The 25,307-nt window shown below is 47.1% G+C and overlaps 1 protein-coding gene across 1 annotated transcript in view; it reads right to left on the bottom strand.

Annotated features, from left to right (window-relative positions):
- Nucleotides 1–12,614, bottom strand: part of tm7sf3 (transmembrane 7 superfamily member 3) — a 54,830-nt gene extending 42,216 nt beyond the window's left edge. The window contains exon 1 of the mRNA XM_059978539.1: nt 12,388–12,614. Coding sequence (XP_059834522.1) covers nt 12,388–12,469 — 82 coding nt within the window. The 5' untranslated portion in view covers nt 12,470–12,614. The remainder of the gene's footprint in view (nt 1–12,387) is intronic.
- Nucleotides 12,615–25,307: the final 12,693 nt, after the last annotated feature.

Raw genomic sequence — 25,307 nt, 5'->3', positions numbered from 1 at the left:
GTGACATTACCCCCACTGGTTCAGGAGCCTAATGGTTGAAGTGTTTAACTGTTCCTGAAGCTCGTAGCATGGGTCCTGAAGGTCCTGTACCTACTTCTTGATGCAGCAGCAAGAGAGCTTTACCTGGATGATGTGATTTCTTGATGACGGAGGCTGCTTTCTTGCAACAGTGCTCTGTGTAGATGTGCTCAGTGGTGGGGAGGGCTTTACCTGTGATGGACTGGGCCTTATCCACTACGTTTTATAGGATTTTCCATTCAAGGGTATTGGCACTTCCATACCAGGCCATGTTGCCACCAGTCAATATACTCCCCACCACGCATCTATAGATGTTTATCTAAAGTCTGAGATTTCGTATTGAATCTTCACAACTTCTAAGTAGAGATGCTGCCATTCTTTCTTCATACGTGCTGGGCCCAGGACAGATTCTTTGAAATGATAACACCAAGGAATTTAGAGTTGCTGACCCTCTCCACCTCTGATCTCCCAGTGAGGACTGGCTTATGGATCTTCCGTTTCCTCCTCCTGAAGTCCATAAACAACTCCTTGATCTTGCTGGCATTGAGTGAGAGGCTGCTGTCGTGGCACCATTCAGCCAGATTTTCAACCTCCCTCCTATATGCTGAGGCATCACCACCTTTGATTCAGCCTTCAACAGTGATGTCAAAGTTAATAAGCACATGCATCAACATCTGCTTTAAATATACCCAATGATTTGGCCTCCAGTTATCGGTGAAGAGGAATTCTAGATGTTTACCACCCTCTGGCAAAATAAGTTCCTCCTCACTGTTCTAAAAGGTCATCTTTCTATTCTGAATCTGTGCACTCTGGTTGAGGCTGAATCTGTGCACCCCTCCCCCCACTAGAGGAAAAAGCCCTTTCCACAGCCACTCCATCTAGGCATTTTAATCTTCAGTAGGTTTTATTGAGATTGCCCCCCTCCAACTCAGTGAGTACAGGCCTAGAGCCATCAAACCTCACCGAAACAGTAACCCTTTCATTCCCCGAATAATTCTCATGAACCTCCTCTTGACCGTTTCCAATGCCAGCCCATCCTTTCTTAGACAAGGACCCAATACAGTTTGTAAACTTCCGTAAGATGGCAGCGCATATGAACACAGCAGGCTCCCAACAGCCTACCAAAGGTGCTTTTCTTTTGCAATTAAAAAAAAAATATATATATAAAAATGATCATAAGACAATTCTACTCCAAGAACATCAGGTACTGCAGGCCTACACCGTTGGCAAGCTGATTGTTGATTGGAGTAGCTGGACTGGTGTCAGCAGCGGTGCTGGCCGGGTCGTAGGAGGAGCTGACCTGGCTGCAGGCCGTGCTGCTGCCAGCTACTCAGATGCATTGAAGTTGGTGCAGTATAACTGTGGGAGACTGTCTGACATTTCACTTGCAATTGTGGGACACTGCTGGACAGTGATAACTCAGGTTGCTGCAGGCCTGTTATTCTTGTCCGGTGGTGGGACAGATGACATGGGAGCTGTGTAGCTTTGGTTGTAACAAGGACTAGGCCTCAAGCCTCAGCCTTGGCTGCAGCTACAGACCAGGTGAGGAGACTTGGCAACTGTGCTCAGCTGGGACATGGCCTCGCCCATTGGTGCTGCTCTCCTGTGTTCAAGCCATGGAATGACCAGTTGGAGTGAGTGAATCTGCTCACTGCCAGGAGACTGTACTATCGATTGCCGGACATTGTTGCTCACGATCTTGGATTATCTGTTTCCCTTCTCTCAAGTGAAGGTGCTTTTTTTGTGCCTATTTTGAATTATATTACTTCTATTATGCTATTTTGAATGTTTTACACCTTGGCCTGAGAAGAACGCTGTCTCATTCAGCTGTATCTATGTATAGTTTGAATGATAATTAAACTTGATTTGATTTGAAAACTACCCACAATTCTCCAAGTTAGGTCTCACCAGTGCCTTATAAAGCATAACATTCTTGCTCTAATATTCTAGTTCTCTCAGAATGAATGCTAACATTGCATTTGCCTTCCTTAGCACCAACTCACCTGCTTCCTCAACACTACCTGCCCCTCCACCTATCTTTTTAATCAATGCAAATTTGGCCACAAAACCATTGATTCCATCATCCAAAACATTGACAAATAACATAAAAAAGTCCCAACACTGCCCCTGCACACACCACCACTAGTCACTGACAGCCAACCAGAAAATTCCCTCCCACCAGTCAGCCAATTCTCTATCTATACAAGTGCCTTTCCTGTAATAACATGGGTTCTCATCTTGTAAAGCAGCCTCATGTGCAGCAGCCTTCTGAAAATCCAAATACACAGCATTCATTAGTTCTCCTTTGTCTATCGTGCTTGTTATTTCCTCAAAGAATTCCAACAGATTTGTTAGGCAAGAATTTCCCTCAAGGAAACCATGCTGATTTTGATCTACTTTATTATATGCCTTCAAGTACCCGAGACCTCATCCTTAATAGAGGTGTGCAAGATGATGAGAGGAATTGATCGTGTGGATAGTCAGAGGCTTTTTCCCAGGGCTGAAATGGCTAGCAAGAGAGGGCACAGTTTTAAGATGCTTGGAAATAAGTACAGAGGAAATGTCAGGGGGTTGATGGAGGCGAATACAATAGGGGTTTTTTTTGTTTAAAAAAGAGACTCCAGGACAGGTAGAAAAATAGAGGGCTATGGATAACCCTAGGTAATTTCTAATGTAGGAACATGTTCGGCACAGCTTTGTGGGCCGAAGGGCCTGTATTGTGCTGTAGGTTTTTTTATGTTTATTAATAGACTCCAGTATCTCCCTAGTCAGGCTAACTGGCCTATAATTTCTTTTTTTTTGCCTCCCTCCATTCTTGAAGAGTGGAGTGACATTTGCAATTTTCTACCAAAATGACTCTAGAATCCAGTAATCATTGAAAGATCATAACTAATGCCTCCAATTTCTTCACCTACCTCTTTCAGAACCCAGGGTCCATCTGGTTCAGGTGACTTATCTGCCTTCAGAACTCTCAGCTTCCTAAGCACCTTCTCCTTAGTCATAGCAACTGCACTCACTTCTGTCCCCCAATATACTTGAATTTCCGGCATACTGCTCGTGTCTCTCACAGTGAAGACTGACATAAACTACTTAAGTTTGTCCACCATTTCTTTTCTCCCTCATTACATCTCCAGCATCATTTCCCAGCAGTCCGATATCCACTCTCGCCTCTTTTACTCTTTACCTACACACACTTATGTGGATGTAAAAGCTGGTTAATTTTCAATCAGCAGAACTTAATGAGCATTCAAAACATCCCCCCCCCCCCATTGATGGAAGTGTGTGGTTTATGGAACCTAATGTCTTATGTGTAATTTACTCATCTGAGAAGTGTTCAATAAATAGTTGAAAAGTTGTCAATTCTAATTTGTTAGAAGGAAGCTATGTGCTATCATATTAAATACTTTTTGGCAAGAACCTGAACCACTCCTAGTTATGTTATTACTGGTCCAATCTTAATTTTAGTCAAAAAAATCCCTTTATATAAAATCAGGAAAAACCTAGCAGCAAGATTAACAGCACACAAGAACAAAACCAACATTTGTCAGAACAAGAAATCCTAACATCTCTGCTATATTTTAAAATAAAATGTTGAGGTCTTAAGTTAATTTTTGATGCAGCCACGATGAATCAGTTTGAGTCAATCTTCAAACAGAAAGGCAACAGGAAAGAGTGGTTTCAAAGGCACAGAGTTCAAGCGAGCCTAGCCCTCAGAGAAAAAGGTCAACATTGGAAAAAATAAACGTGATAAGTTTCACATAATTGGATTTCACTATCTTAAAACATCCTAAGAAATTAGTTTAGGAAACAATGCTCTTGATTTAGGATTACATAAACCAAACTTCTAGCTAAAATGTCACAAGTCTATGCTTGATCATATGACTTTAGAAGCCAGGACAAGAGAACATTATCTCAAAGTCACATTGCATTTATGGGCAAATTTACAACTGTCAGATTGGTGTGAAGTGGTTTCATATTTGCACATAGTTCTAACTGGAAATTGATTTCACACTAAAACACGCAGTTAAATTAATTCAGGTCACGGCTGAGTGTTCAGCTGAGCAAATTCTGAGCACAATCATGTTCTAGCAGGTCCAGTAAAAATTCTAAATTCAAAGTTCAATGTAAATGTATTATCAAAGTACAAGTCTGTCGACATATACTACCACCAGATTCATCTTCTTGCAGGCACACTCAATAAGTCCATAATAGAATAATAACCATAACAGAATCGATGAAAGACTGCACCAGCAAGCATTCAACCTGTGTGCAAAAGACAACAAACTGTTCTAATACAAACATAACAGTGATAATAAGTAATAAATATCAAAAACATGAGATGGAGAGCCCTTAAAAGTGAGTCTATAGGTTGTGGAAACAATTCGGTGATGGGACAAGTGAAGTTGAGTGAAATTATCCCCCCGGTTCAAGAGTCCAATGGTCAACGGGCAATACCTGTTCCTGAACCTGGTGGTGCGGGTCCTGAGGATCCTGTACCTCTTTCCTGTTGGCAACAGTGAGAACAGAACATTTCCTGGGTGGTGGGGGTCCCCAGTGAAGGATGCTGCTTTCCTGTGACAATGGTTCAGTGTAGATGTACTCAGTGGGGGGGGGGGGCACCTAGAGCCATGAATAACTGGAACATAACCACCACATTTTGTAGGATTTTCCATTCAGGGGCATTGGTGTTTCTATACCAGGCTTTGATGCAACCAGTCAATATACTCTCTGCCACACATCTATAGAATGTTGTCAAAGTTCACAAACTCCTAAGGAAGTAGAGGCACAGCTGTACTTTGTTCATAATTGCACTTGCATGCGGGACCCAGGACAGATCCTTTGAAATGATAACACTGGGGAATTTAAAGTTACTGACTCTCTGCACATCTGATCGGCTCCTGGACCTCTGGTTTCCTCCACCCAAAGTCAATAATCAGCTCCTTGGAGTTGCTGGCATTGAGTAAGAGGATGGTGCTGTTGTGGCATAGCATGTACATTTCATTAGGAGTCTGAGGAGATTTGACGTGTCACCAAAGACATTCGTAACTTTCTACCAGATGGAGCTGGGGTCCAGAGTTGATTCCCACCCCCCCCCGCCCCGTGAACTATGCTGCTAATGAGAGAGAGAGAGAGAGAGAGACAGAGAGATGGAGAGGCATCTGATACAGATAAGAGAGAGAGAGAGACACATGAATTAGTATTATGGCTTCTTCACTGATTATTTACTTTTTGCTACAAGGACACTTCTTTGCTCATTGACATTCCTGTGGAGACAGCAGGGAATGGTCAGTTTGATGGACCTGGAGTTGATGGATGGCTGATACCCTGTCAGTGGGGATAAAAGACGGGTCCGCGGAGACACCCACAGACACGCCACGAGACACTAACTGAGTGTTGTGCACACACAGGAAGGTGGGGGCCTAGAGGACCGTATCGGGAGATCGGTCGCAAAGCTCACAGTGTGACAGCAGGGCCGGAGGGGACTTGTGTGTGTGTCCACTCATGCCAGAGTGACGAGTCCACCACAGAAGAACGGTCTAGCCGAGAATGGAGGGGTCATAACCGAATGACCAGATCAGTACAACGGAAGGTTTGCCTGCTGTAGCTGCTCACATCTCTCTCTCTCTCCCTTTCTCCCCCTCTCTCCCTCCCTCTCCCCCCCTCCCAATGTCACAACAGCAACTACCTCAACTTAAACTGAAGTGAACTCTGCATTATCTTAAGACTATTCATTTACCCCTAGACTTTGATAGAGCTTGGTTTGGATTCTTATTCCTGCACTTCTGTATTTATCATCGCTAACCTGTTATATCTGTATTTTTGCATTTTTGATACATTACAGTTTACTAATAAACTCCTTTAGTTACAGTACCACCAGACTCCAACGTATCAGTCCATTTCTGCTGGCTTGTTAACCCAGTTACAGGGTACATAACACCACACACTCAGTGATTCAGAAACAGCTTCTTCTATACATATTATAATTCCGTTTTCACCATGTATTTCAATGTTCTGCTGTGCCGGTGAAATTCAACCCAATTCTGATTCTGCAACAACAACCAGCATCCAAAGGTGCGCTGAGGACAGCGGGCAAGTGTCGCCACACGTTCCAGCACCAACGTACCATGCTATAACGCTCAGCAGAACACAAGAAACAAACAGCAAAAACAAACCCTGTTTTCCCCTCCCATCCACATTTCCCTAAACCTCTAATCCCAACAATACATTTTCATTAATATTTATTTTACACTTGCCCAAAGAGTCAGAGCACTACAGTGACAGGCCCTTCATCCCACCTAGCTCACGCCGAACTGTTATTCTGCACACACCTGGACCATATCCCTCCATACTGTTCCCATTCATGTACCCATCTAAACTTCTCTTAAATGTTGAAATCAAGCTTACATACACCAGCAGCTCGTACCACACTCTCTCATGACCCTCTGAGTGAAGTTTCCTGTCATGTCCTCTTAAACATTTCACCTTTCACCCTTAACCCAGGACCTCTAGTTGTAGTCCCACCCAGCCTCAGTAGAAAAAAAACTGCTTGCATTTACCCGATCTACACTCCTCACAATTTTAAATACCTGTATCAAATATCCCTTCAAATCTTCTATATTCCAAGGAATAAAACCCTAATCTCTTCAGTCTTTCCTTATAACTCAGGTCCTCCAGACCTGGTAACATCATTGTAAATTTTCTCTGCACTCTTTCAACCTTATTTACACCTTTCCTGTAGGTAGGTGACCTAAACTGCATAAATGCTCCAAATTAGGCCTCACCAATGTCTTTACAACTTCATAACATCCAAATATCAAATAAGATTAGTTTTATCTTTAATGATCAACTGTGCATGTCACATGTACATTGAAGCATAGTCTGCTCTCTGGCTCTTCAACCATGTCCTCACCCAGACTTGCCTATCAGGCCCCTTCTGCAGCCCTTCACCTTTTCCACCTATTACCTCCCAGCATCTTACATCATCCCCCTCTCCCCACACACCTGTATTCACCTATCACCTTCACGATCCTTCCCTTCCACCCACCTTCCTAATCCAGCATCTGCCCCCTTCCCTTCCAGTCCCGATGAAGGATCTTGACCCAAAACATCCTCTCCATAGATGCTGCCTGACCTGCAGAATTCCTCCAGCATTTTGTGTGCGTTTCAGTGAAATGCATCGTTGGCATCAATGACTGACAACCTGAGGGTGTGCTGGGCAGCCCACAGGTGGCACCAACATAGCATGTCCACAACTCACCAACTCTAACCCATATATCTTTGGAATGTGGGAGGAAACAGGATCACCACGAGGAAACCCGCACAGTTATAGGGAGAAAGGACAAACTCCTCACGCACAGCAGCAGGGATTGAATCCCGATTACTGGCAGTGTAAAGCATTATGCTGACCGCTGCTCTACCTTGCCGTCCACATTCTCTGTCTCACTAATGATCTGCAACCTTCTGGGGTGGGGAATTCCAACCATCCATTACTCCTTGGATAAGGAAATCTCATCTCACTCCTCAATGGCCAACTCTTCATTCTGAGAAGGTGTTTCTAGTTCCAGACTCTCTAGTCAGAGAGGACAACTCCGCGTCTACCCTCAGCTCCAAGTACGGCAGTGCCGACGATCCTGTTATTCCACTGAGGCCAATGTGAGAGCCTCCTTCAAGAGGATGAGTCTACGAAAAGCACCTGGCTGAGTACTGAAGACTTGTGCTAATTAACTGGCAGAAGGGTTTAACTGACATCCTTCACCTCTAGCTTTGGCATTCTGAGGTACCATCTGCTTCAAGGGCACCGCAGTAGCATTACAGTTAGTGAGACGCTATTAAAGCACGAGGCAGACTTCAATTCTGGCATCCTCTGTATGTTCTTCCTGTGAACCCGTGTGTTTCCTCCCACAGTCCAAAGACATACAGGTTAGTAGGTTAATTGGTCATTGTAAATTGCTCTGTAATTAGACTAGGGTTAAGTCAGTGAGCTGCATGACCCAAAAGGCTGGATTCTAAATAAATAAGCAATTAATTTTAAAAAAGGCTTCAATGATGCCAGTACCAAAGGAGAACGCGGTAACCTGTCTTAATGGCTCCCACCCAGTAGTATACACAGCCACTGTGATAGCTTTGCTTTGAGAGGCTCATCAGCTCCTGGCCGAGATTTGGGTCTTCTCCAAATTGCCTACAGACACAACGAGATCAGCAGCAGATGCCATTTCATTCAATCACAGTACTCTGCAGAGAATGGTGTGGATAGCCCAGTGTAGCTGTAGAGATGAACTTCTCGCTACTCAAGACATTTACAGAGACAGGTGTGTATAAAGGGCCCCGAAGGATCATTGGGGACCTGAGGCACCCCAAACACAAACTGTTCCAACTGCTACCATCTGGGAAACGGTACCACTGCATAAAAGCCAGGACCAACAGGCTCTGGGACAGCTTCTTCCACCAGGCCATCAGACTGATGAACTCACAGTCACCATTGTATATCCAAGCTATATTGACTGTCCTTTTGTACACACTATTTATCACAAATGACTATAAATTGCACATTTAGATAGACATAACAGAATTTTACTCATGTGAAGGATGTAAGTAACAAAATCAATTCAATACTATTTGTGTTCTTTTACACATTTTGTTGTTTGTCAATTGGTACTATTTATAGATTTTCATAAATTCTATTGCATCTCTTTTTCTGTAAATATCTGCAAGAAAATAAATCTCAAGATAGTACATGGTACAATATAGGTATTTTGATAATAAATTTGACTTTGAATTTTGTGACTTTAACTTTGAATTTAGCCCATTTAATACCCAAATTCATGGCAGAAGCAATTTAATGTGGATAAATGTGAGGTTATCCACTTTGGTTGCAAGAACAGGAAAACAGATTATTATCTGAACGGTGGCCGATTAGGAAAAGGGGAGGTGCAACGAGACCTGGGTGTCATTGTACACCAGTCGTTGAAGGTGGGCATGCAGGTACAGCAGGCGGTGAAAAAGGCAAATGGTATGTTGGCATTCATAGCAAAAGGATTTGAGTACAGGAGCAGGGAGGTTCTACTGCAGTTGTACAAGGCCTTGGTGAGACCGCACCTAGAATATTGTGTGCAGTTTTGGTCCCCTAATCTGAGGAAAGACATTCTTGCCATAGAGGGAGTACAGAGAAGGTTCACCAGATTGATTCCTGGGATGGCAGGACTTTCATATGAAGAAAGACTGGATCGACTAGGCTTATACTCGCTGGAATTTAGAAGATTGAGGGGGATCTTATTGAAACGTATAAAATTCTAAAGGGATTGGACAGGCTAGATGCAGGAAGATTGTTTCCGATGTTGGGGAAGTCCAGAACAAGGGGTCACAGTTTAAGGATAAAGGGGAAGCCTTTTAGGACCAAGATGAGGAAAAACTTCTTCACACAGAGAGTGGTGAATCTGTGGAATTCTCTGCCACAGGAAACAGTTGAGGCCAGTTCATTGGCTATATTTAAGAGGAAGTTAGATATTGCCCTTGTGGCTAAAGGGATCAGGGGGTATGGAGAGAAAGCAGGTACAGAGTTCTGAGTTGGATGATCAGCCATGATCATACTGAATGGCGGTGCAGGCTCAAAGGGCCGAATGGCCTACCCCTGCACCTATTTTCTATGTTTCTAATATGGCACTGGTGAGACATAGCAACATTTTGCAGGCAGCTAACAAAACCTCCAACTACTCTACTAACTACAAATATTCTGGACTACAACCACAGCCTGCAATTTCCCTCTGGGGGTTGTTTTTGAACCATCTGAACAACTGGGCATTTTTGCAGTATTCCAAAGGATTCATTGAACTGGGCTCTCGTGGATGCAGGTGCAGTTGTGGTGACCATTGATGGAACGGTTTTTGGGTCAGATTGAAGGAAAGGGGCCCATCCCCCCCCCCCCCCCCCCCAGAGCAAAGGACAAACTAATGTTTAGCTGATTTAATTTGGTTCAGCTCTTTAAAAGCTGAAGGCGCCAAGGGTGAAGGACATTCAGCTGATTATTGAGGATCTACTCGTTCCAGGGCTGAACTGGCTCCGTGACTGTGGGTTCTGTCGGGGACTCCGCAGTTCATGCTCTGAGTGTTATTTGTTTACTTGATTTGATTTTGTTTCCCACACATTGGATGTTTGATCACATTCGTCATGTGGGGATTTTTCATGGATTCCATTGTGCTTCTGTTTTGTTACTGCCTGTAAGATGAATCTTGAGGTTGTGTATGGTATACACACATTGAACTCCATACCAACCTCCTTTATTACCACCAAAATTATCCTGCCACACTCCCACGATCTCCCTCCCGATTTCCCCATCACCTCCACAGCAGACCAGGGGGTAGGTTAGAGCAGAGTGTGTGAAGAGCAGACAGCTGGTCTGAGGGCTCAGTGAGCACTAGATAGCATAGTTGTCAATGGTCTTCTCTCACAGCTCAGGGCACCAGAGTGTGGAATTCAGTTCCCGTGTACTTCGGAGGCAAGAGCGCCCACTCCTCATATAGGCGTAGGTTTCCTCCCACACTGGATGGTAGGTCATTGTACATTGTGCTGTGAGTGGGCTGCTGGGCAGCTGGGCAGCGCAGTCGAAGGGTCGGAATGGCCTGTTCCACAATGTACCTCTAAGACTCAACTCTTAACCCAACAACCTTTGGCTGATCTGAGCATCAAAAACCTACAGGACTAGAAACAAAAGTTTTCCAGAGATGCTGCCTGTGGTGAACTACATATACCTGTCTGGACACCCGCCCGCTGACTGCTCCTGGGGCTCCTCCCACAGACCCCGTGTGGTGAACTACATATACCTGTCTGGACACCCCCCCTGCTGACTGCTCCTGTGGCTCCTCCCACAGACCCCGTGTGGTGAACTACATATACCTGTCTGGACACCCCCCCTGCTGACTGCTCCTGTGGCTCCTCCCACAGACCCCGTGTGGTGAACTACATACACCTGTCTGGACACACCCCCTGCTGACCGCTCCTGTGGCTCCTCCCACAGACCCCGTGTGGTGAACTACATATACCTGTCTGGACACCCCCCCTGCTGACTGCTCCTGTGGCTCCTCCCACAGACCCCGTGTGGTGAACTACATATACCTGTCTGGACACCCGCCCGCTGACTGCTCCTGGGGCTCCTCCCACAGACCCCGTGTGGTGAACTACATATACCTGTCTGGACGTGCCCCCTGCTGACTGCTCCTGTGGATCCTCCCACAGACCCCGTGTGGTGAACTACATATACCTGTCTGGACACCCCCCCTGCTGACTGCTCCTGTGGCTCCTCCCACAGACCCCGTGTGGTGAACTACATATACCTGTCTGGACACCCCCCCTGCTGACCGCTCCTGTGGCTCCTCCCACAGACCCCGTGTGGTGAACTACATATACCTGTCTGGACACGCCCCCTGCTGACTGCTCCTGTGGCTCCTCCCACAGACCCCGTGTGGTGAACTACATATACCTGTCTGGACATGCCCCCTGCTGACTGCTCCTGTGGCTCCTCCCACAGACCCCGTGTGGTGAACTACATATACCTGTCTGGACACCCCCCCCCCTCCACTGACCCCTGTATAAAGGCGATTGGAGGCACTGCTCCTCCCTCAGTCTCCAGGATGTTGTGTGATGGTCTCTTGCTGCTGACGGTGCTTTCTCCCAGCTAATGAAGCCTATCTCTCGCCTCACGTCTCCCAGAGTTATTGATGGGGCATCACTGCCTCATCTGCCCCATGTTCCATGAGACGCAGGAGTGGAATTAAGCCATTCAGCCCATCGAGTTCTCTCCGCCATTCCAGCACAGCCGATTTATTACCCCTCTCAACCCCATTCTCTTGCCTTCTTCCCCTAACCTAATAATTAATGCGGTCTCAGTTCCTTCAAACGTTTTACTGTTTTGATTTTCTGAGGATAATATAACAGCAAAAAAAATCTCAGCCAAAACATTACCCATGCGATATTTGAACAGATATCTTTACAACGATATATATCGTTGCGTGACTCTCATAAATAATCATCGCCTCGCCTCCGTGTACGCGCATGCTCGGTGCCGCTGGCTGGAGTATTTCTGTTACAAAGTTTAACTATATACGCAGGAGTCAGTCAAACATAGAATGGTAAAATGATTGTGAGGAGAATTTCTTCACCGTCAGAACTGTGCCATCACAGACAGCGAGAACCAACCTCCCGTCATTACAGATCCTTCCACTAAGAAGTTCCAGAGTTGGTGAGGGAGTTCTCCCAATTTTCCTGGAGTTCATTGACGGGGAGGGGCGGGTTTATAGCTCGGCAGCGAGGATCCCGTTGTGTATCGTAGCAGAGCACCAGGAGAAGGGAGGCGGTTTCATGAGGGAATTGACTCACCTGGTATGGACTGGCACAGGACAAGCTCTAGACACAGAAGACCGGCCCAGCCCGCACTCCTTAACCAGCGGCAGGGCGACATGTCGCTGGGCGAGCCGAGTGCTGCTTCACCCCACTCTGCCACACGCCCGACTACGGGATGACAGCACAGATTCAACCTCAATTTCCTCACATCTAAACGAGCCCGCCTCCTACCAGACGTGACCCAATTAACCTTATCTCGGTTGAGTTTGATACAGCGAATTCCTTTATTGGCCTTTTGAGTGGGACGTCCCAGTAATTATCGTCCTTTACCTCGTGAGACTTGTTTGTTTCACGAAAAGGTTCTCCAGATACGGGAGATCCTGAGCAACACACACAAAGTGCCGGAGGAACTCAGCTGGTCAGGCAGCGTCTCTGGAGGGCAATAAACAGACGACGTTTCGGTCCGAAGCCTCTCATCAGGGCTGGAAGGTGGGATGGGGTAATAATCGTGCCGGTCACGATGAAGGCTCTCAACCCCGACATCGCCGAGACATTTTCACGTCACAAACAAAAGAAAATCTGCAGATACTGTAAATCCAAACAACACACGCAAAATGCTGGAGAAACTCAGAGTTCTGAGATATTTTAAATGTTTTCTTCACCAATTATGAAACCTTATATCGTGTTAAATTCCCAGTCGGAGTGGAGCGGCATTTGTTGGTTAAATGGAAATCAGAACGCAACCTGTCGTTGTGGTAAAACTAACATTAAAACGGACTCAGGTAAATTAGTTTATTATTGTTCTCAGGTGAAAGAATTGGATCTGCATGTCGCCAGTACATATCTCTTCATTACAGTGGTGTAAGGAGCGGCGTGTTTCAATTCTCTGAGGAGTTTGGACGTGGCCTCACTCCAAACACATACCAGTTAGAAAGCTAATTGGTCAAATGGGTGTAAGTGGGTGGGGTGGGCTCACTGGGTCAGAAGGGCCCCCACCGCTATCTCTAAATGAAAGATAGACAGCCAATAGGGGCAAAGGTCAACTTTATTACACGAATTGGGAATTTGGTATGTTATGCAACAAAAAACATTCAACAATTACAAAGAACAAAATTATATAAAAATAAAGTTAGGAACATGGATATGGTTTACACAATTTCCCTCTGGATCAATAAAGAATGTATGGATTAAAATGTGCATAAGTACATTAATACCAGCACGTATTTACATGTAAATGGCATTGTAGAATCTACAGTGAAATTAATCTTCACTATACTTCTTTCCACCCTGTCTCCTGTAATAATGCTGTTCCAGTTCTTTCATCTCCACCACATCTGCTCCCAGGGTAAAGCTTTCGCCTCCAGGACATCAGAAATGTCCTCCTCCTTCAAGGAACAGCATCCCCTTCCTCCACCATCCACGCTGACCTCACCTGCATCTCCTCCATTTCTGGGACATCTGCACTCATCCCATCTTCCCATCGTCTTAACAGTGACCGAGCTCTTCTTGCCTGTGCCTACCACCCCACGAGCATCTGCGTCCAACACATCATCCTCTGCGACTTCTTCAATTTTCCATGGGATCCTACCACCACACATCTTTAACTCCACCCCTTCCCCCAATTCTCCACTCTCCACAGGGCGCGCTCCCTCCATGTCCGTTCAGCTCTCCTCACTAATCCTCATCTTGACACATATTCCTGCAAGCAGCAGAAATGTCAGAGCTGCCCTTCCATCCATTCAGGGTCCCAAACAGTCCTTCCAGGTGTGCAAGCCTGCTGGGGTGGTCTGTTGTATCTGGCTCCCTCCGGGGCCTTCTCTACACTGGTGTGACCCAACGTAAACTGGCGTACTGCTTTGATGAGCACCTCTGCTCCATCTGCCAAAAGCAAGACTTCCCAATGGCCAAACATTTTAATCCTGCTTCCCATTCCCATTCCGATGTGTCAGTCCACGGCCTCCTCTTGTGTCGTGATGAGACCAGTCTCAGGGCAAAGGAGCAACACCTTATATTCCATCTGGGTAGCCTCCAACATGAAGCCAACCTGGTAAGTTTTTCTCTTTCCTTCTTCCATCTTCTATTCCCTGCTCTGGCCTCTTCCCTCTTCTCCTCACCTGCCTAACTCCTCCCCCTAGTACTCCTTCTCCTTCCCTTTCTCCCATAGTCTACACTCCTATCAGATTCCTTCCTCTCTAGACTTTACCTTTCCCACCCACCTATCTTCACCTATCACCCTCTAGCTAGTCTTCATTCCCCTCCACCCCCAACTTTATATTCAGGCATTGTCCCCCTTCCCTTCCAGTCCTGATGAAAGATCTTCGCCCGAAACATCAGCTGTTTATTAATTTCCATAGATACTGCCTGTCCTTTTGAGTTCCTCCAGCACTTTGTATTGTCAGCATTTTAAAAAGTGGGGTAAATTGGTCACACTGCTGTGTTGGGGGTAATAGATAAAGGGTGGTGGGTGGTAACTAGAATTGTTGCAGAACTAAGGGAAGAACTTATAAATGCTGCATTTTTTTTTGTTTTAATAGCCCTTTGAATAGTATTAATAGTGCAAGGTCATAATGAGATAGATTGTGAGGTCAAGAGTCCACCTTATCATACTAGGAGACCATTAATTAATCTGATAACAGTGGGATAGAAGCTTTGAACCTGATGGTACAAGCTTTCAGGCTTATGTATCATCTGTCCCATTGTGATGTCGGGGGGGGGGGGCATAGAAAGAAGTGGTTGCACTCATGTAGGTTAGGCAGCATCTGTGGAGAGAGAAAAAGAGAGTTCATAATTTCCTTCCCCTCCCCCACCTTTTTATCCTGGCATTGTCCCCCTTCCTTCTCAATTCTGATGAAGGATCTCGGCCCAAAACGTCAACAGTTTATTCCCCTCTGTAGGTGCAGCCTGACCTTCTGTTCCTCCAGCAGTTTTGTGTGTTGCTTTCAACGTTTCAGCCTGATGGTTCACCGGTTCTGATGAAGGATTTTTAATCTCAGATAATCTGGTGGCACTGAGTTGTTCTCTGATCTTGGCAATCCATTAGCAAACATTTCATCACCATCAGTGTGCTCTTCATTTGTGGTGTGTCCTCAAACATTTCATCACCATCAGTGTGCTCTTCATTTGTGGTGTGTCCTCAAACATTTCATCACCATCAGTGTGCTCTTCATTTGTGGTGTGTCCTCAAACATTTCATCACCATCAGTGTGCTCTTCATTTGTGGTGTGTCCTCAATGGAATGATGATGTCTCCTTGTATGGTGACGAAAACATCAGCAAATGGATTGCCGAGATTGGAGGACAACTCAACCCAACCATCAACCCCCCCCCCCCCCCCGAGCTACACATTTTCCCAGTTATTTCTCAGATAATCTGTGTATCTCCACAGACACCGTCCGACCTGCCTTTCTCATATTGGAGGAGCAACACCTTATATTCCATCTGGGTAGATGCCAACCTGATGGCATGAACATCGATTTCTCCAACTTACAGTAATGTCCCTCACCACCTTTACCGTTCCCTATTTCCATTTCCCTCTCTCACCTTATTCCCTTGCATGCCCATCACCTCCCTCTGGTGTTCCAACCCTTTTACTTTCTTCCATGGCCTTCTGTCCTCTCCTGTCAGATTCCCCCTTCTCCAGCCCCGTATCTCTCTCACCAATCAACTTCTCACCTCCTTACTTCACCCCCCCACCCTAGTTTCAACTTGTCTTTCCAGCATTTTCTGTTTTTATGGAAGTTTTTCTTCCGATTTAGATTCACGGAATGTGAATATTCAGTCTTTCATGGTTCTGTGGGTGTTATCTCAATCAGATTGAGGCACAGCAGAGGCTCAACTTCATCAGGAGTTTGAAGGGACTCAGTAAGTCAACGGACAGATTTCTACAGATGTACAGTGGAGGCCATTCTGACTGGTTGCATCTCAGCCTGGTGTGGAGGCTCCAGAGCTTGGGATCACAAGGCTGCAGATGGTTATAGACTCAGTCAGCTCCATCATGGGCATTAGCTTCCTCACCATCGAGGACACTTCAGGAGGCAGTGCCTCAAAAAGGCAGCTTCTGTCACTAAGGATCCTCACTATCGAGGACATGCCTTCTTCTTGTTACTACCGTAAGGGAGGAGGTACAGGAGCTTGAAGATCCTCATTCAACAATCAGCAGCAGCTTCTTCTTCTCTGCCATCACACTTGATGGGGGGCTTCTTCACACAGAGAGTGGTGGGAGTGTGGAATGAGCTGCCTGATGAGGTGGTGAATGTGGGCCCATTTTTGATATTTAAGAAAAACTTGGACAGGTATATGGATGAGAGGGGTTGGAGGGATATGGCCCAGGTGCAGGTCAGTGGGACTAGGCAGAAAAATGGTTCGGCACAGCCAAGAAGGGCCAAAAGGCCTGTTCCTGTGCTGTAATGCTCTGTGGTTCTATTTCTGACCGGTCCATGATCACTACATCTTTATTACTTTTTTGGCACTATTTATTTTTATAACTTATAGTAATTTATATATTTCACCGCACTGTTGCCACAAAACGACAAATTTCACATCAACACACACAAAATGCTGGTGGAACACAGCAGGCCAGGCAGCATCTATACGGGGAAGCACTGTCGACCAGAGGGTCTCGGCCTGAAACGTTGACAGCGCTTCTCCCTATAGATGCTGCCTGGCCTGCTGCGTTCCACCAGCATTTTGTGTGTGTTGCTGGAATTTCCAGCATCTGCAGATTTCCTTGTGTTTGCTTTTTAAATTTCACATCATATGTTAGTGATAACCAACCTGGTTCTGACTCTGATTTTGACCACTCAGCAGTATTTCAGTCACACTGCTCCTGCCTCTGAGCCAGACGTTTGTCACCTTGAGACTCGGTGTGAAACCTCTCGTAAATCTCGGGTATGCTACAGTGTTATTTATATTTACTGCCAACACATTGTTTGGATAAATATGATAGTTCCTGCAGTGCACTGACCAATATTCCTACATCATCAGAGGCAGTATGGGAGAGAACTGTGGATACGCTGGAATCCACATTGGGTTGGGGGCTAGCTCTCCTGTCAGTGCTGCCCTCTGGTGTTCATTCCCTGGAGAGCATTCTGACAGGCTGCATCACTGTCTGGTACGGAGGGGATACTGCACAGGACCAAAAAGAAGCTACAGAGGGATGTAAATTTAGTGGGCTCCATCTTGGGTACTAGCCTACAAAGTATCCAGGACACCTTTAAGGAGCAGTGTCTCAGAAAGGCAGCATCCATTATTAAAAAACTCCAGCACCCAGGGCATGCTCTTTTCTCATTGTTATCATCAGGAAGGAGGTACAGAAGCCTGAAGACACACACTCAGTGATTCAGGAACAGCTTCTCCCCCTCTGCCAAATGATTCCTAAATGGACATTGAACCTGTGAACACTACCTCACTTTTTAATACACAATTATTGCTGTTTTTTGCATAATCTTAAACTATTCAATATACATATACAGTACTGTAAGGTGATTATTTATTTATTATTTGTTTCTTCTTCTATATTATGTATTGCATTGAACTGCTGCTGCTGAGTTAACAAATTTCACGACCCATGCCGGTGATAATAAACCTGACTTTGAAGACAAGCTGCATTGCCTTTCTCTGTAGCTGACCCAGTGCAAGATGAGGAACTGCTGCATGCTTGTTCTTGTAGAAACATGGCTCTAAGACGACATCCCATTCACCATCAATCTTCAGGCCATGCCATTCATGGACCTGTGCTGATATTATTGTGTGACTGTATCTGCTGTTGTAACTGTAGGGTAGATGGGGCTCATCAGCCATAGTTAGCACCTCATCTGGGAGAAGGAGAACTTTGATCTCAAACCTCCGCTGCCCTGTGGCCTTACCCACTCATGGGGAAGCCTTTGGGACTAAACCCCAGGGAAAAATCTGGAGCTGAAGTCCCTAAGGTAGCCCTTCATTGAGTTTGATGTTGACTGGCAACTCCTGCGATGCTGCTGGTGCCAAACTGTATAGGTTTCTGCCGTTTCGTTGGGTTGATCAGTTATGTAGAGAGGGGGACCTTGCTCTCCACAAAGTACTGCCCAGGCTTGTTTACCTGGACAGCTAGGATGCAATATCCGTGGTCATCTCTGACTGACAGAGGCCTCGGAACTATAGGGTGGCATGGTAGTGTAGTGGTTAGCACAATGCTTTACAGGACAGGTGACCCAGGTTCAATTCCTGCCGCTGCTGTGGTCTCCCAATGAGGAGTCAAGGATTCAATTGTGGATGGAGCTACAGAGGTCCAGGTTTTGAATCTTTTTTTGATTTACCATCAGAGTGCTGTCTTTTATAAGACTTCTGTGTGTTCTCCCTGGGACCACATGGTGTTGCAAGGGGATGTTGGTAGCAGACCCAAATGCAAGACACAGACACTGAAATACTAGGAACTAGATTTATGTTTATTAAGAATGCTAGGTAAGCCAAGGAGCGAGGACAAAATGATAACATGTATGTAGATGTAGAGCGACTAACCGGAAAACATGGATTTAGACTTGGGACTTGAACTGGACGGGGAACTCAGGTCATGACTCTGAACCTTGGGTCTGGGCAGAGACTTGGTACTTGGGTCTAGACTGAGCTCTTGACTAGAACTCGGACCTGCTTGTGGGGCCTTACTGAGCATGCGTTCCATGGAGTTGCTGCTGGAACGTCAGCTTGTTGGAATTTTGCTTTACAGAAAGATAAAAGAGCCAGAATCTTGTCAGACAGAAAGGGAGTTAACATCTTATCAAGGAGAAGATAATGGAGAGCTTGAAAACAACTTTCACTGGCTGTAAATGCAGGTGTTCAGCACAAGCCCCACCCTCTGACATGAGCGAACAGTGATTTGGAGTTCAGCCTCTGAATGTGTGCATTCACACATTGTCTTCAGTCTGCAGTCAGCTCCAACATGGGCACTAACCTCGCCCAGCAACAGGGATGTCTTCAAAAGATGATGCCTCAAAAAAAACATTCAAGATTTAGGACTCCCATCACCTAGGGCATGCCCTCTTCTCATTGTTACCATCAGAGAGGATGTACAGGAGCCTGAAGACACACACTCAACAATTCAGGAACAGCTCCTTCCCCTCCACCATCAGATTTCTAAATGGACATTGAATCCATGAATACTATTTTTTTCTTTGATTACTCTCTTTTTGCAATGCTTATTTAATTTATGGATAGATTTCTTATTGTAATTTATATATATTTAAAAAACTTATGTATTGCAATGTACTGCTGCCAATGTACCTCATCTGTGAATCTGTTGGGATCATCTACTGTATCCAATGCGGCCTCCTGTATGTCGTTGAGACCCGACGTAGATTGGGAGACTGCTTTACTAAGTACCTACACTCCAACCGCCAGAAAAAGTGGGCCACCCATTTTAATTTCACTTCCCATCCCCATTCCAACATGTCAGTCCATGGCCTCCTCTACTGTCGCGATGAGGCCACAGTCAGGTTGGAGGAACAACACCTTATATTCCGTCTGGGTAGCCTCCAACCTGATGGCATGAACATCAATTTTGTGAACTTCTGGTAATGCCCCCTCCCCCCCTTTACCATTGCCCATCCCCTTTTCCCTCTCTCACCTCACCTCCTTGCCTGCCCATCACCTCCCTCTGGTGCTCCTCCCCCTTTTCTTTCTTCCATGGTCTTCTGTCCTCTTCGATCAGACTCCCCCTTCTTCAGCCTTGTATCTCTTTCATCAACCAACTTCCCAGCTCTTTACTTCACCCTCTCCTCCCAGTTTCAGCCATCACCTTGTGTTTCTTTCTCCCCTCCCCCACTTTCTAATGCTGACTGCTCATCTTCTTTTCTCCAGTCCTGATGAAGAGTTTTGGCCCAAAGTGTCCAGTTTACTCTTTTCCATAGACGCTGCCTGACCCGCTGAGTTTCTCCTGCAAACTTTGTGTTTAACTTGAATGATAGATACCAGATTCTCATTCTTTTGTCCACGATTCGGTTCTCAGGATGAGGCTTTCCATTGCAGAACTTCTGAGATGTCCTCCTGCTTCAGAGTTTCCCTTCCTCTACCACCGATCCTACTGTCACCGGTGTTTTGTAGACATCCGCACTCACCCCAACTCCCGGGATAGCGTTCCTCCTCTCCTTCCCTACCACCCCATGAGCCTCTGATTCCAGTGCATCATTGTCCATAAGTTCTACCATCTTCAATGGGACCCTACCACTAAACACATTTTAGCTCCCCTTTACTCTCCGATTCCCACAGAGGTCACTCCGTCACTCCCTTGTCCACCCGCCCTTCCCCACTGATCCCCCTCCTGGCACTTACCCCTGCAAGCAGAAGAAGTGCTGCCCCTGCCCCTCCCCCTCCTCCTTCACCTCCGTTCAGGGTCTCAAGCAGTCCTAGGTGAGGCAACCCATTACCCATGAGTCTGTCAGGGTCCTCTACTGTATCCTGTGCTGCTGGTGCTGAATCTCTTAAATCGGTGAGATCCTACAAAAATCAGCGGACTGCTTCTTCAAGAGCCTTTTCTCTCTCCACTGCAAATGGCAGGAAACCCCAGGTGGACATCCATTTCAGTTCGACTTCCCATTCTGACATGTCTATCATGGTCTCTTCTAATGCTGTGATAAGGCTACTCTCAGGTTAGAGCAGCAATGCTTCATATTCTATCTGGGTAGCCTGCCCCTTTCTCTCCAGTCCTGTGAAGTGTCACGGCCAGAAACATCGACTGTTATTCCCCTCCATAGACGTTGCTGACCTGCTGAGTTCCTCCAGCATATTGTGTGTGTTGCTCCGGATTTCCAGCATCTGCAGAATCTCTTGTGTTGGTAGATAACCATTTATTGTGATCTTTGCATTTAAAAACTATAATACATTGTGTCAGGAGAGTGTGATTCTCCTGGATTCTCTCCCCCCAAGGTTTGCTGTCAGAATAAAGACTTCTATATTTCACACTTGCATTGGCTGTTTAGTCAGTCACAACAAACATAACAGTATTACCATAAATTGACAGAAATTTAGTCCAAGGTAAGGGAACACTCACCAGTCCTCACGGAGGGATCAGAAGTGGAAAGGGTGAGCAATTTCAAGTTCCTGGGTGTCAATATCTCTGAGGATCTATTTCGGACCTAATGTGCAGATGCAGCTACTAAGAAGGCCCCAAAGTAGCTATATTTCACTAGGAGTTCCAGGAGATTTTGCATGTTACCAACAACACTCGCAATTTCTACAGATGTACTGTGGAGAGCATTCGAACTGGCTACATCATCGTCTGGTATGGGGGAAGATTGAAATAAGCTGCAGTGAGTTGTAAACGTAGTCAGTTCCATCATGGGTACTAGCCTCCATAGTTTCTAGGAGCAATGCCTCAGAATGGTGGGATCCCACAGTAAGGACTCCCTCACCCAAGACATGCCCTCTTCTCATTGCTACCATCAGGAAGGAGCTGCAGGAGCCTGAAAGCAGCACTCAGCGATTCAGAAACAGCTTCTTCCCCTCTGCCATCAGGCTTCTGAATGGACACTGAACCCATGAACACCACCTCACTACTTTTTTATGTCTATTTTTGCACTACTTATTTAATTTAACTACTTAATGTATATATATTTACTGTAATTCATGTTTTTTACATCTCTATTGCATTACAATTTACTGTTACTGTAAAGACAACAAACAAATTTCACAGCATTTGCTGGTGATATTAAACCTGATTCTGACTCTGAATAAGGAATCAAATGGCAATAGGAAAGAGGTTGTTGGACCTTGAAGCATGGGTCTTCAGGCTCCTATATTTCTACCTGATGGCAGTATCAAGGCTCTAGAACACAGAACAGTACAGCACAGTGTTTGCCTCACTAAGTTGTTCCTCTGAGAATGGGTGGAGCCGTGCCTGGACAACTGTCGGACTTCCACTCGGTGGCCACGTTCTAACAGACCTCCTGTACCTAATAAAGTGGCCACTGAGTGTATGTCCGTGGTCTTCTGCTGCTGTGGCCCGTCCACTTCAAGGGCTGATGTGGTGTGCACTCTTCTGCACACCAGTGTTGTAACATGGTAATTTGAATTAGTGTCACCTTCAGTCAGCTGGAATCAGTCTGGCCATTCTCCTCTGACCTGTCTCATCAACAAGGTGTTTCTGTCCACAGAAACTGCCTCCCGCTGGTTTTACTCCGGAGACTGTCAGTGTGAAAACCTCAGCAAGTCAACAATTTCTGACCCCATCTCACACCAGCAATCATTCCACAGTCAAAGTCATTTATATCACAGCTCTTCCCGATTCTGATGTTTGGCCTGAACTACAACGGAACGTCTGGACCATGTCTGCCTGTTTTCACACTTGAGTTGCTGCCACGTGACTGGCAGATTAGATATTTTCATCAATGAACAGATGTACCTAATAAAGTGGCTACCGGTGTATGTGAACAGCAACGTACTGGTGATATTAAATCTGATTCTGATATTCTGCACAGGGTCAGGGGGAGGTCAGCAAGTGGGTCTGGAGAGAATTTCCCTGGTGACTACAAGTACTGAGACATGGTGTGCTCCCTGTGGCCAGAGGGACTGGCAGGAGTGAACAGCACTACTGACTCAGGCGGGACATGGGGTGGGGGGACACCATCAATGGTGTGGAACACAACAGTGAGCGCAGAGACTATGGACACAGGCAGCAGCACCAGTGACCACAAGCAGTCAGCACAGTGGACAAGGGGCCACCATCAGTGACCGCAGGGAGGACACACACACGGGACATGAGTGACCACAGGGAAGAGACACACAGGGGACATGAGTGACCGCAGGGAGGAGACACACAGGGGACATGAGTGACCACAGGGTGGAGACACACAGGGGACATGAGTGGCCACAGGGAGGAGACACACAGGGGACATGAGTGACCAGAGGGTGGAGACACACAGGGGACATGAGTGACCGCAGGGAGGAGACACACAGGGGACATGAGTGACCACAGGGTGGAGACACACAGGGGACATGAGTGACCACAGGGTGGAGACACACAGGAGACATGAGTGACCACAGGGTGGAGACACACAGGGGACATGAGTGACCGCAGGGAGGAGACACACAGGGGACATGAGTGACCAGAGGGTGGAGACACACAGGGGACATGAGTGACCACAGGGAGGAGACACACAGGGGACATGAGTGACCGCAGGGAGGAGACACACAGGGGACATGAGTGACCGCAGGGTGGAGACACACAGGAGACATGAGTGGCCACAGGGAGGAGACACACAGGGGACATGAGTGACCACAGGGTGGAGACACACAGGGGACATGAGTGACCACAGGGAGGAGACACACAGGGGACATGAGTGACTGCAGGGAGGAGACACACAGGGGACATGAGTGACCACAGGGAGGAGACACACAGGGGACATGAGTGACCACAGGGTGGAGACACACAGGGGACATGAGTGACCGCAGGGAGGAGACACACAGGGGACATGAGTGATGAGTGACCGCAGGGTGGAGACACACAGGAGACATGAGTGACCACAGGGTGGAGACACACAGGGGACATGAGTGGCCACAGGGAGGAGACACACAGGGGACATGAGTGACCACAGGGAGGAGACACACAGGGGACATGAGTGACCGCAGGGTGGAGACACACAGGAGACATGAGTGACCACAGGGTGGAGACACACAGGGGACATGAGTGGCCACAGGGAGGAGACACACAGGGGACATGAGTGACCACAGGGTGGAGACACACAGGGGACATGAGTGGCCACAGGGAGGAGACACACAGGGGACATGAGTGACCGCAGGGAGGAGACACACAGGGGACATGGGAGACCACAGGGTGGAGACACACAGGGGACATGAGTGACCACAGGGGACATGAGACACCACAGGGTGGAGACACACAGGGGACATGAGTGACCGCAGGGAGCAGACACACAGGGGACATGTGTGACCACAGAGAGGACACACACAGGGGACATGAGTGACCGCAGGGAGGAGACACACAGGGGACATGAGTGACCACAGAGAGGACACACACAGGGAACATGAGTGACCCCAGGGAGGAGACACACAGGGGACATGAGTGACCACAGAGAGGAGACACACAGGGGACATGAGTGACCACAGGGTGGAGACACACAGGGGACATGAGTGACCACAGGAAGGAGACACACAGGGGACATGAGTGGCCACAGGGAGGAGACACACAGGGGACATGAGTGACCGCAGGGAGGAGACACACAGGGGACATGAGTAACCACAGGGTGGAGACACACAGGGGACATGAGTGACCACAGGGTGGAGACACACAGGAGACATGAGTGGCCACAGGGAGGAGACACACAGGGGACATGAGTGACCGCAGGGAGGAGACACACAGGGGACATGAGTAACCACAGGGTGGAGACACACAGGGGACATGAGTGACCACAGGGAGGAGACACACAGGGGACATGAGTGACCGCAGGGAGGAGACACACAGGGGACATGAGTGACCGCAGGGTGGAGACACACAGGAGACATGAGTGACCACAGGGTGGAGACACACAGGGGACATGAGTGACCACAGGGTGGAGACACACAGGGGACATGGGAGACCACAGGGAGGAGACACACAGGGGACATGAGTGACCACAGAGAGGAGACACACAGGGGACATGAGTGACCACAGGGTGGAGACACACAGGGGACATGGGAGACCACAGGGAGGAGACACACAGGGGACATGAGTGACCACAGGAAGGAGACACACAGGGGACATGAGTGGCCACAGGGAGGAGACACACAGGGGACATGAGTGACCGCAGGGAGGAGACACACAGGGGACATGAGTAACCACAGGGTGGAGACACACAGGGGACATGAGTGACCACAGGGTGGAGACACACAGGGGACATGAGTGGCCACAGGGAGGAGACACACAGGGGACATGAGTGACCGCAGGGAGGAGACACACAGGGGACATGAGTAACCACAGGGTGGAGACACACAGGG

The sequence above is a fragment of the Hypanus sabinus genome, chromosome 8 (assembly GCF_030144855.1).
Source record: "Hypanus sabinus isolate sHypSab1 chromosome 8, sHypSab1.hap1, whole genome shotgun sequence".
In the NCBI taxonomy this organism is placed as follows: Eukaryota; Metazoa; Chordata; class Chondrichthyes; order Myliobatiformes; family Dasyatidae; genus Hypanus; species Hypanus sabinus.
The sequence above is the reverse complement of the archived record's forward strand: the minus strand, read 5'-3'. Positions and strand labels throughout refer to the sequence as shown.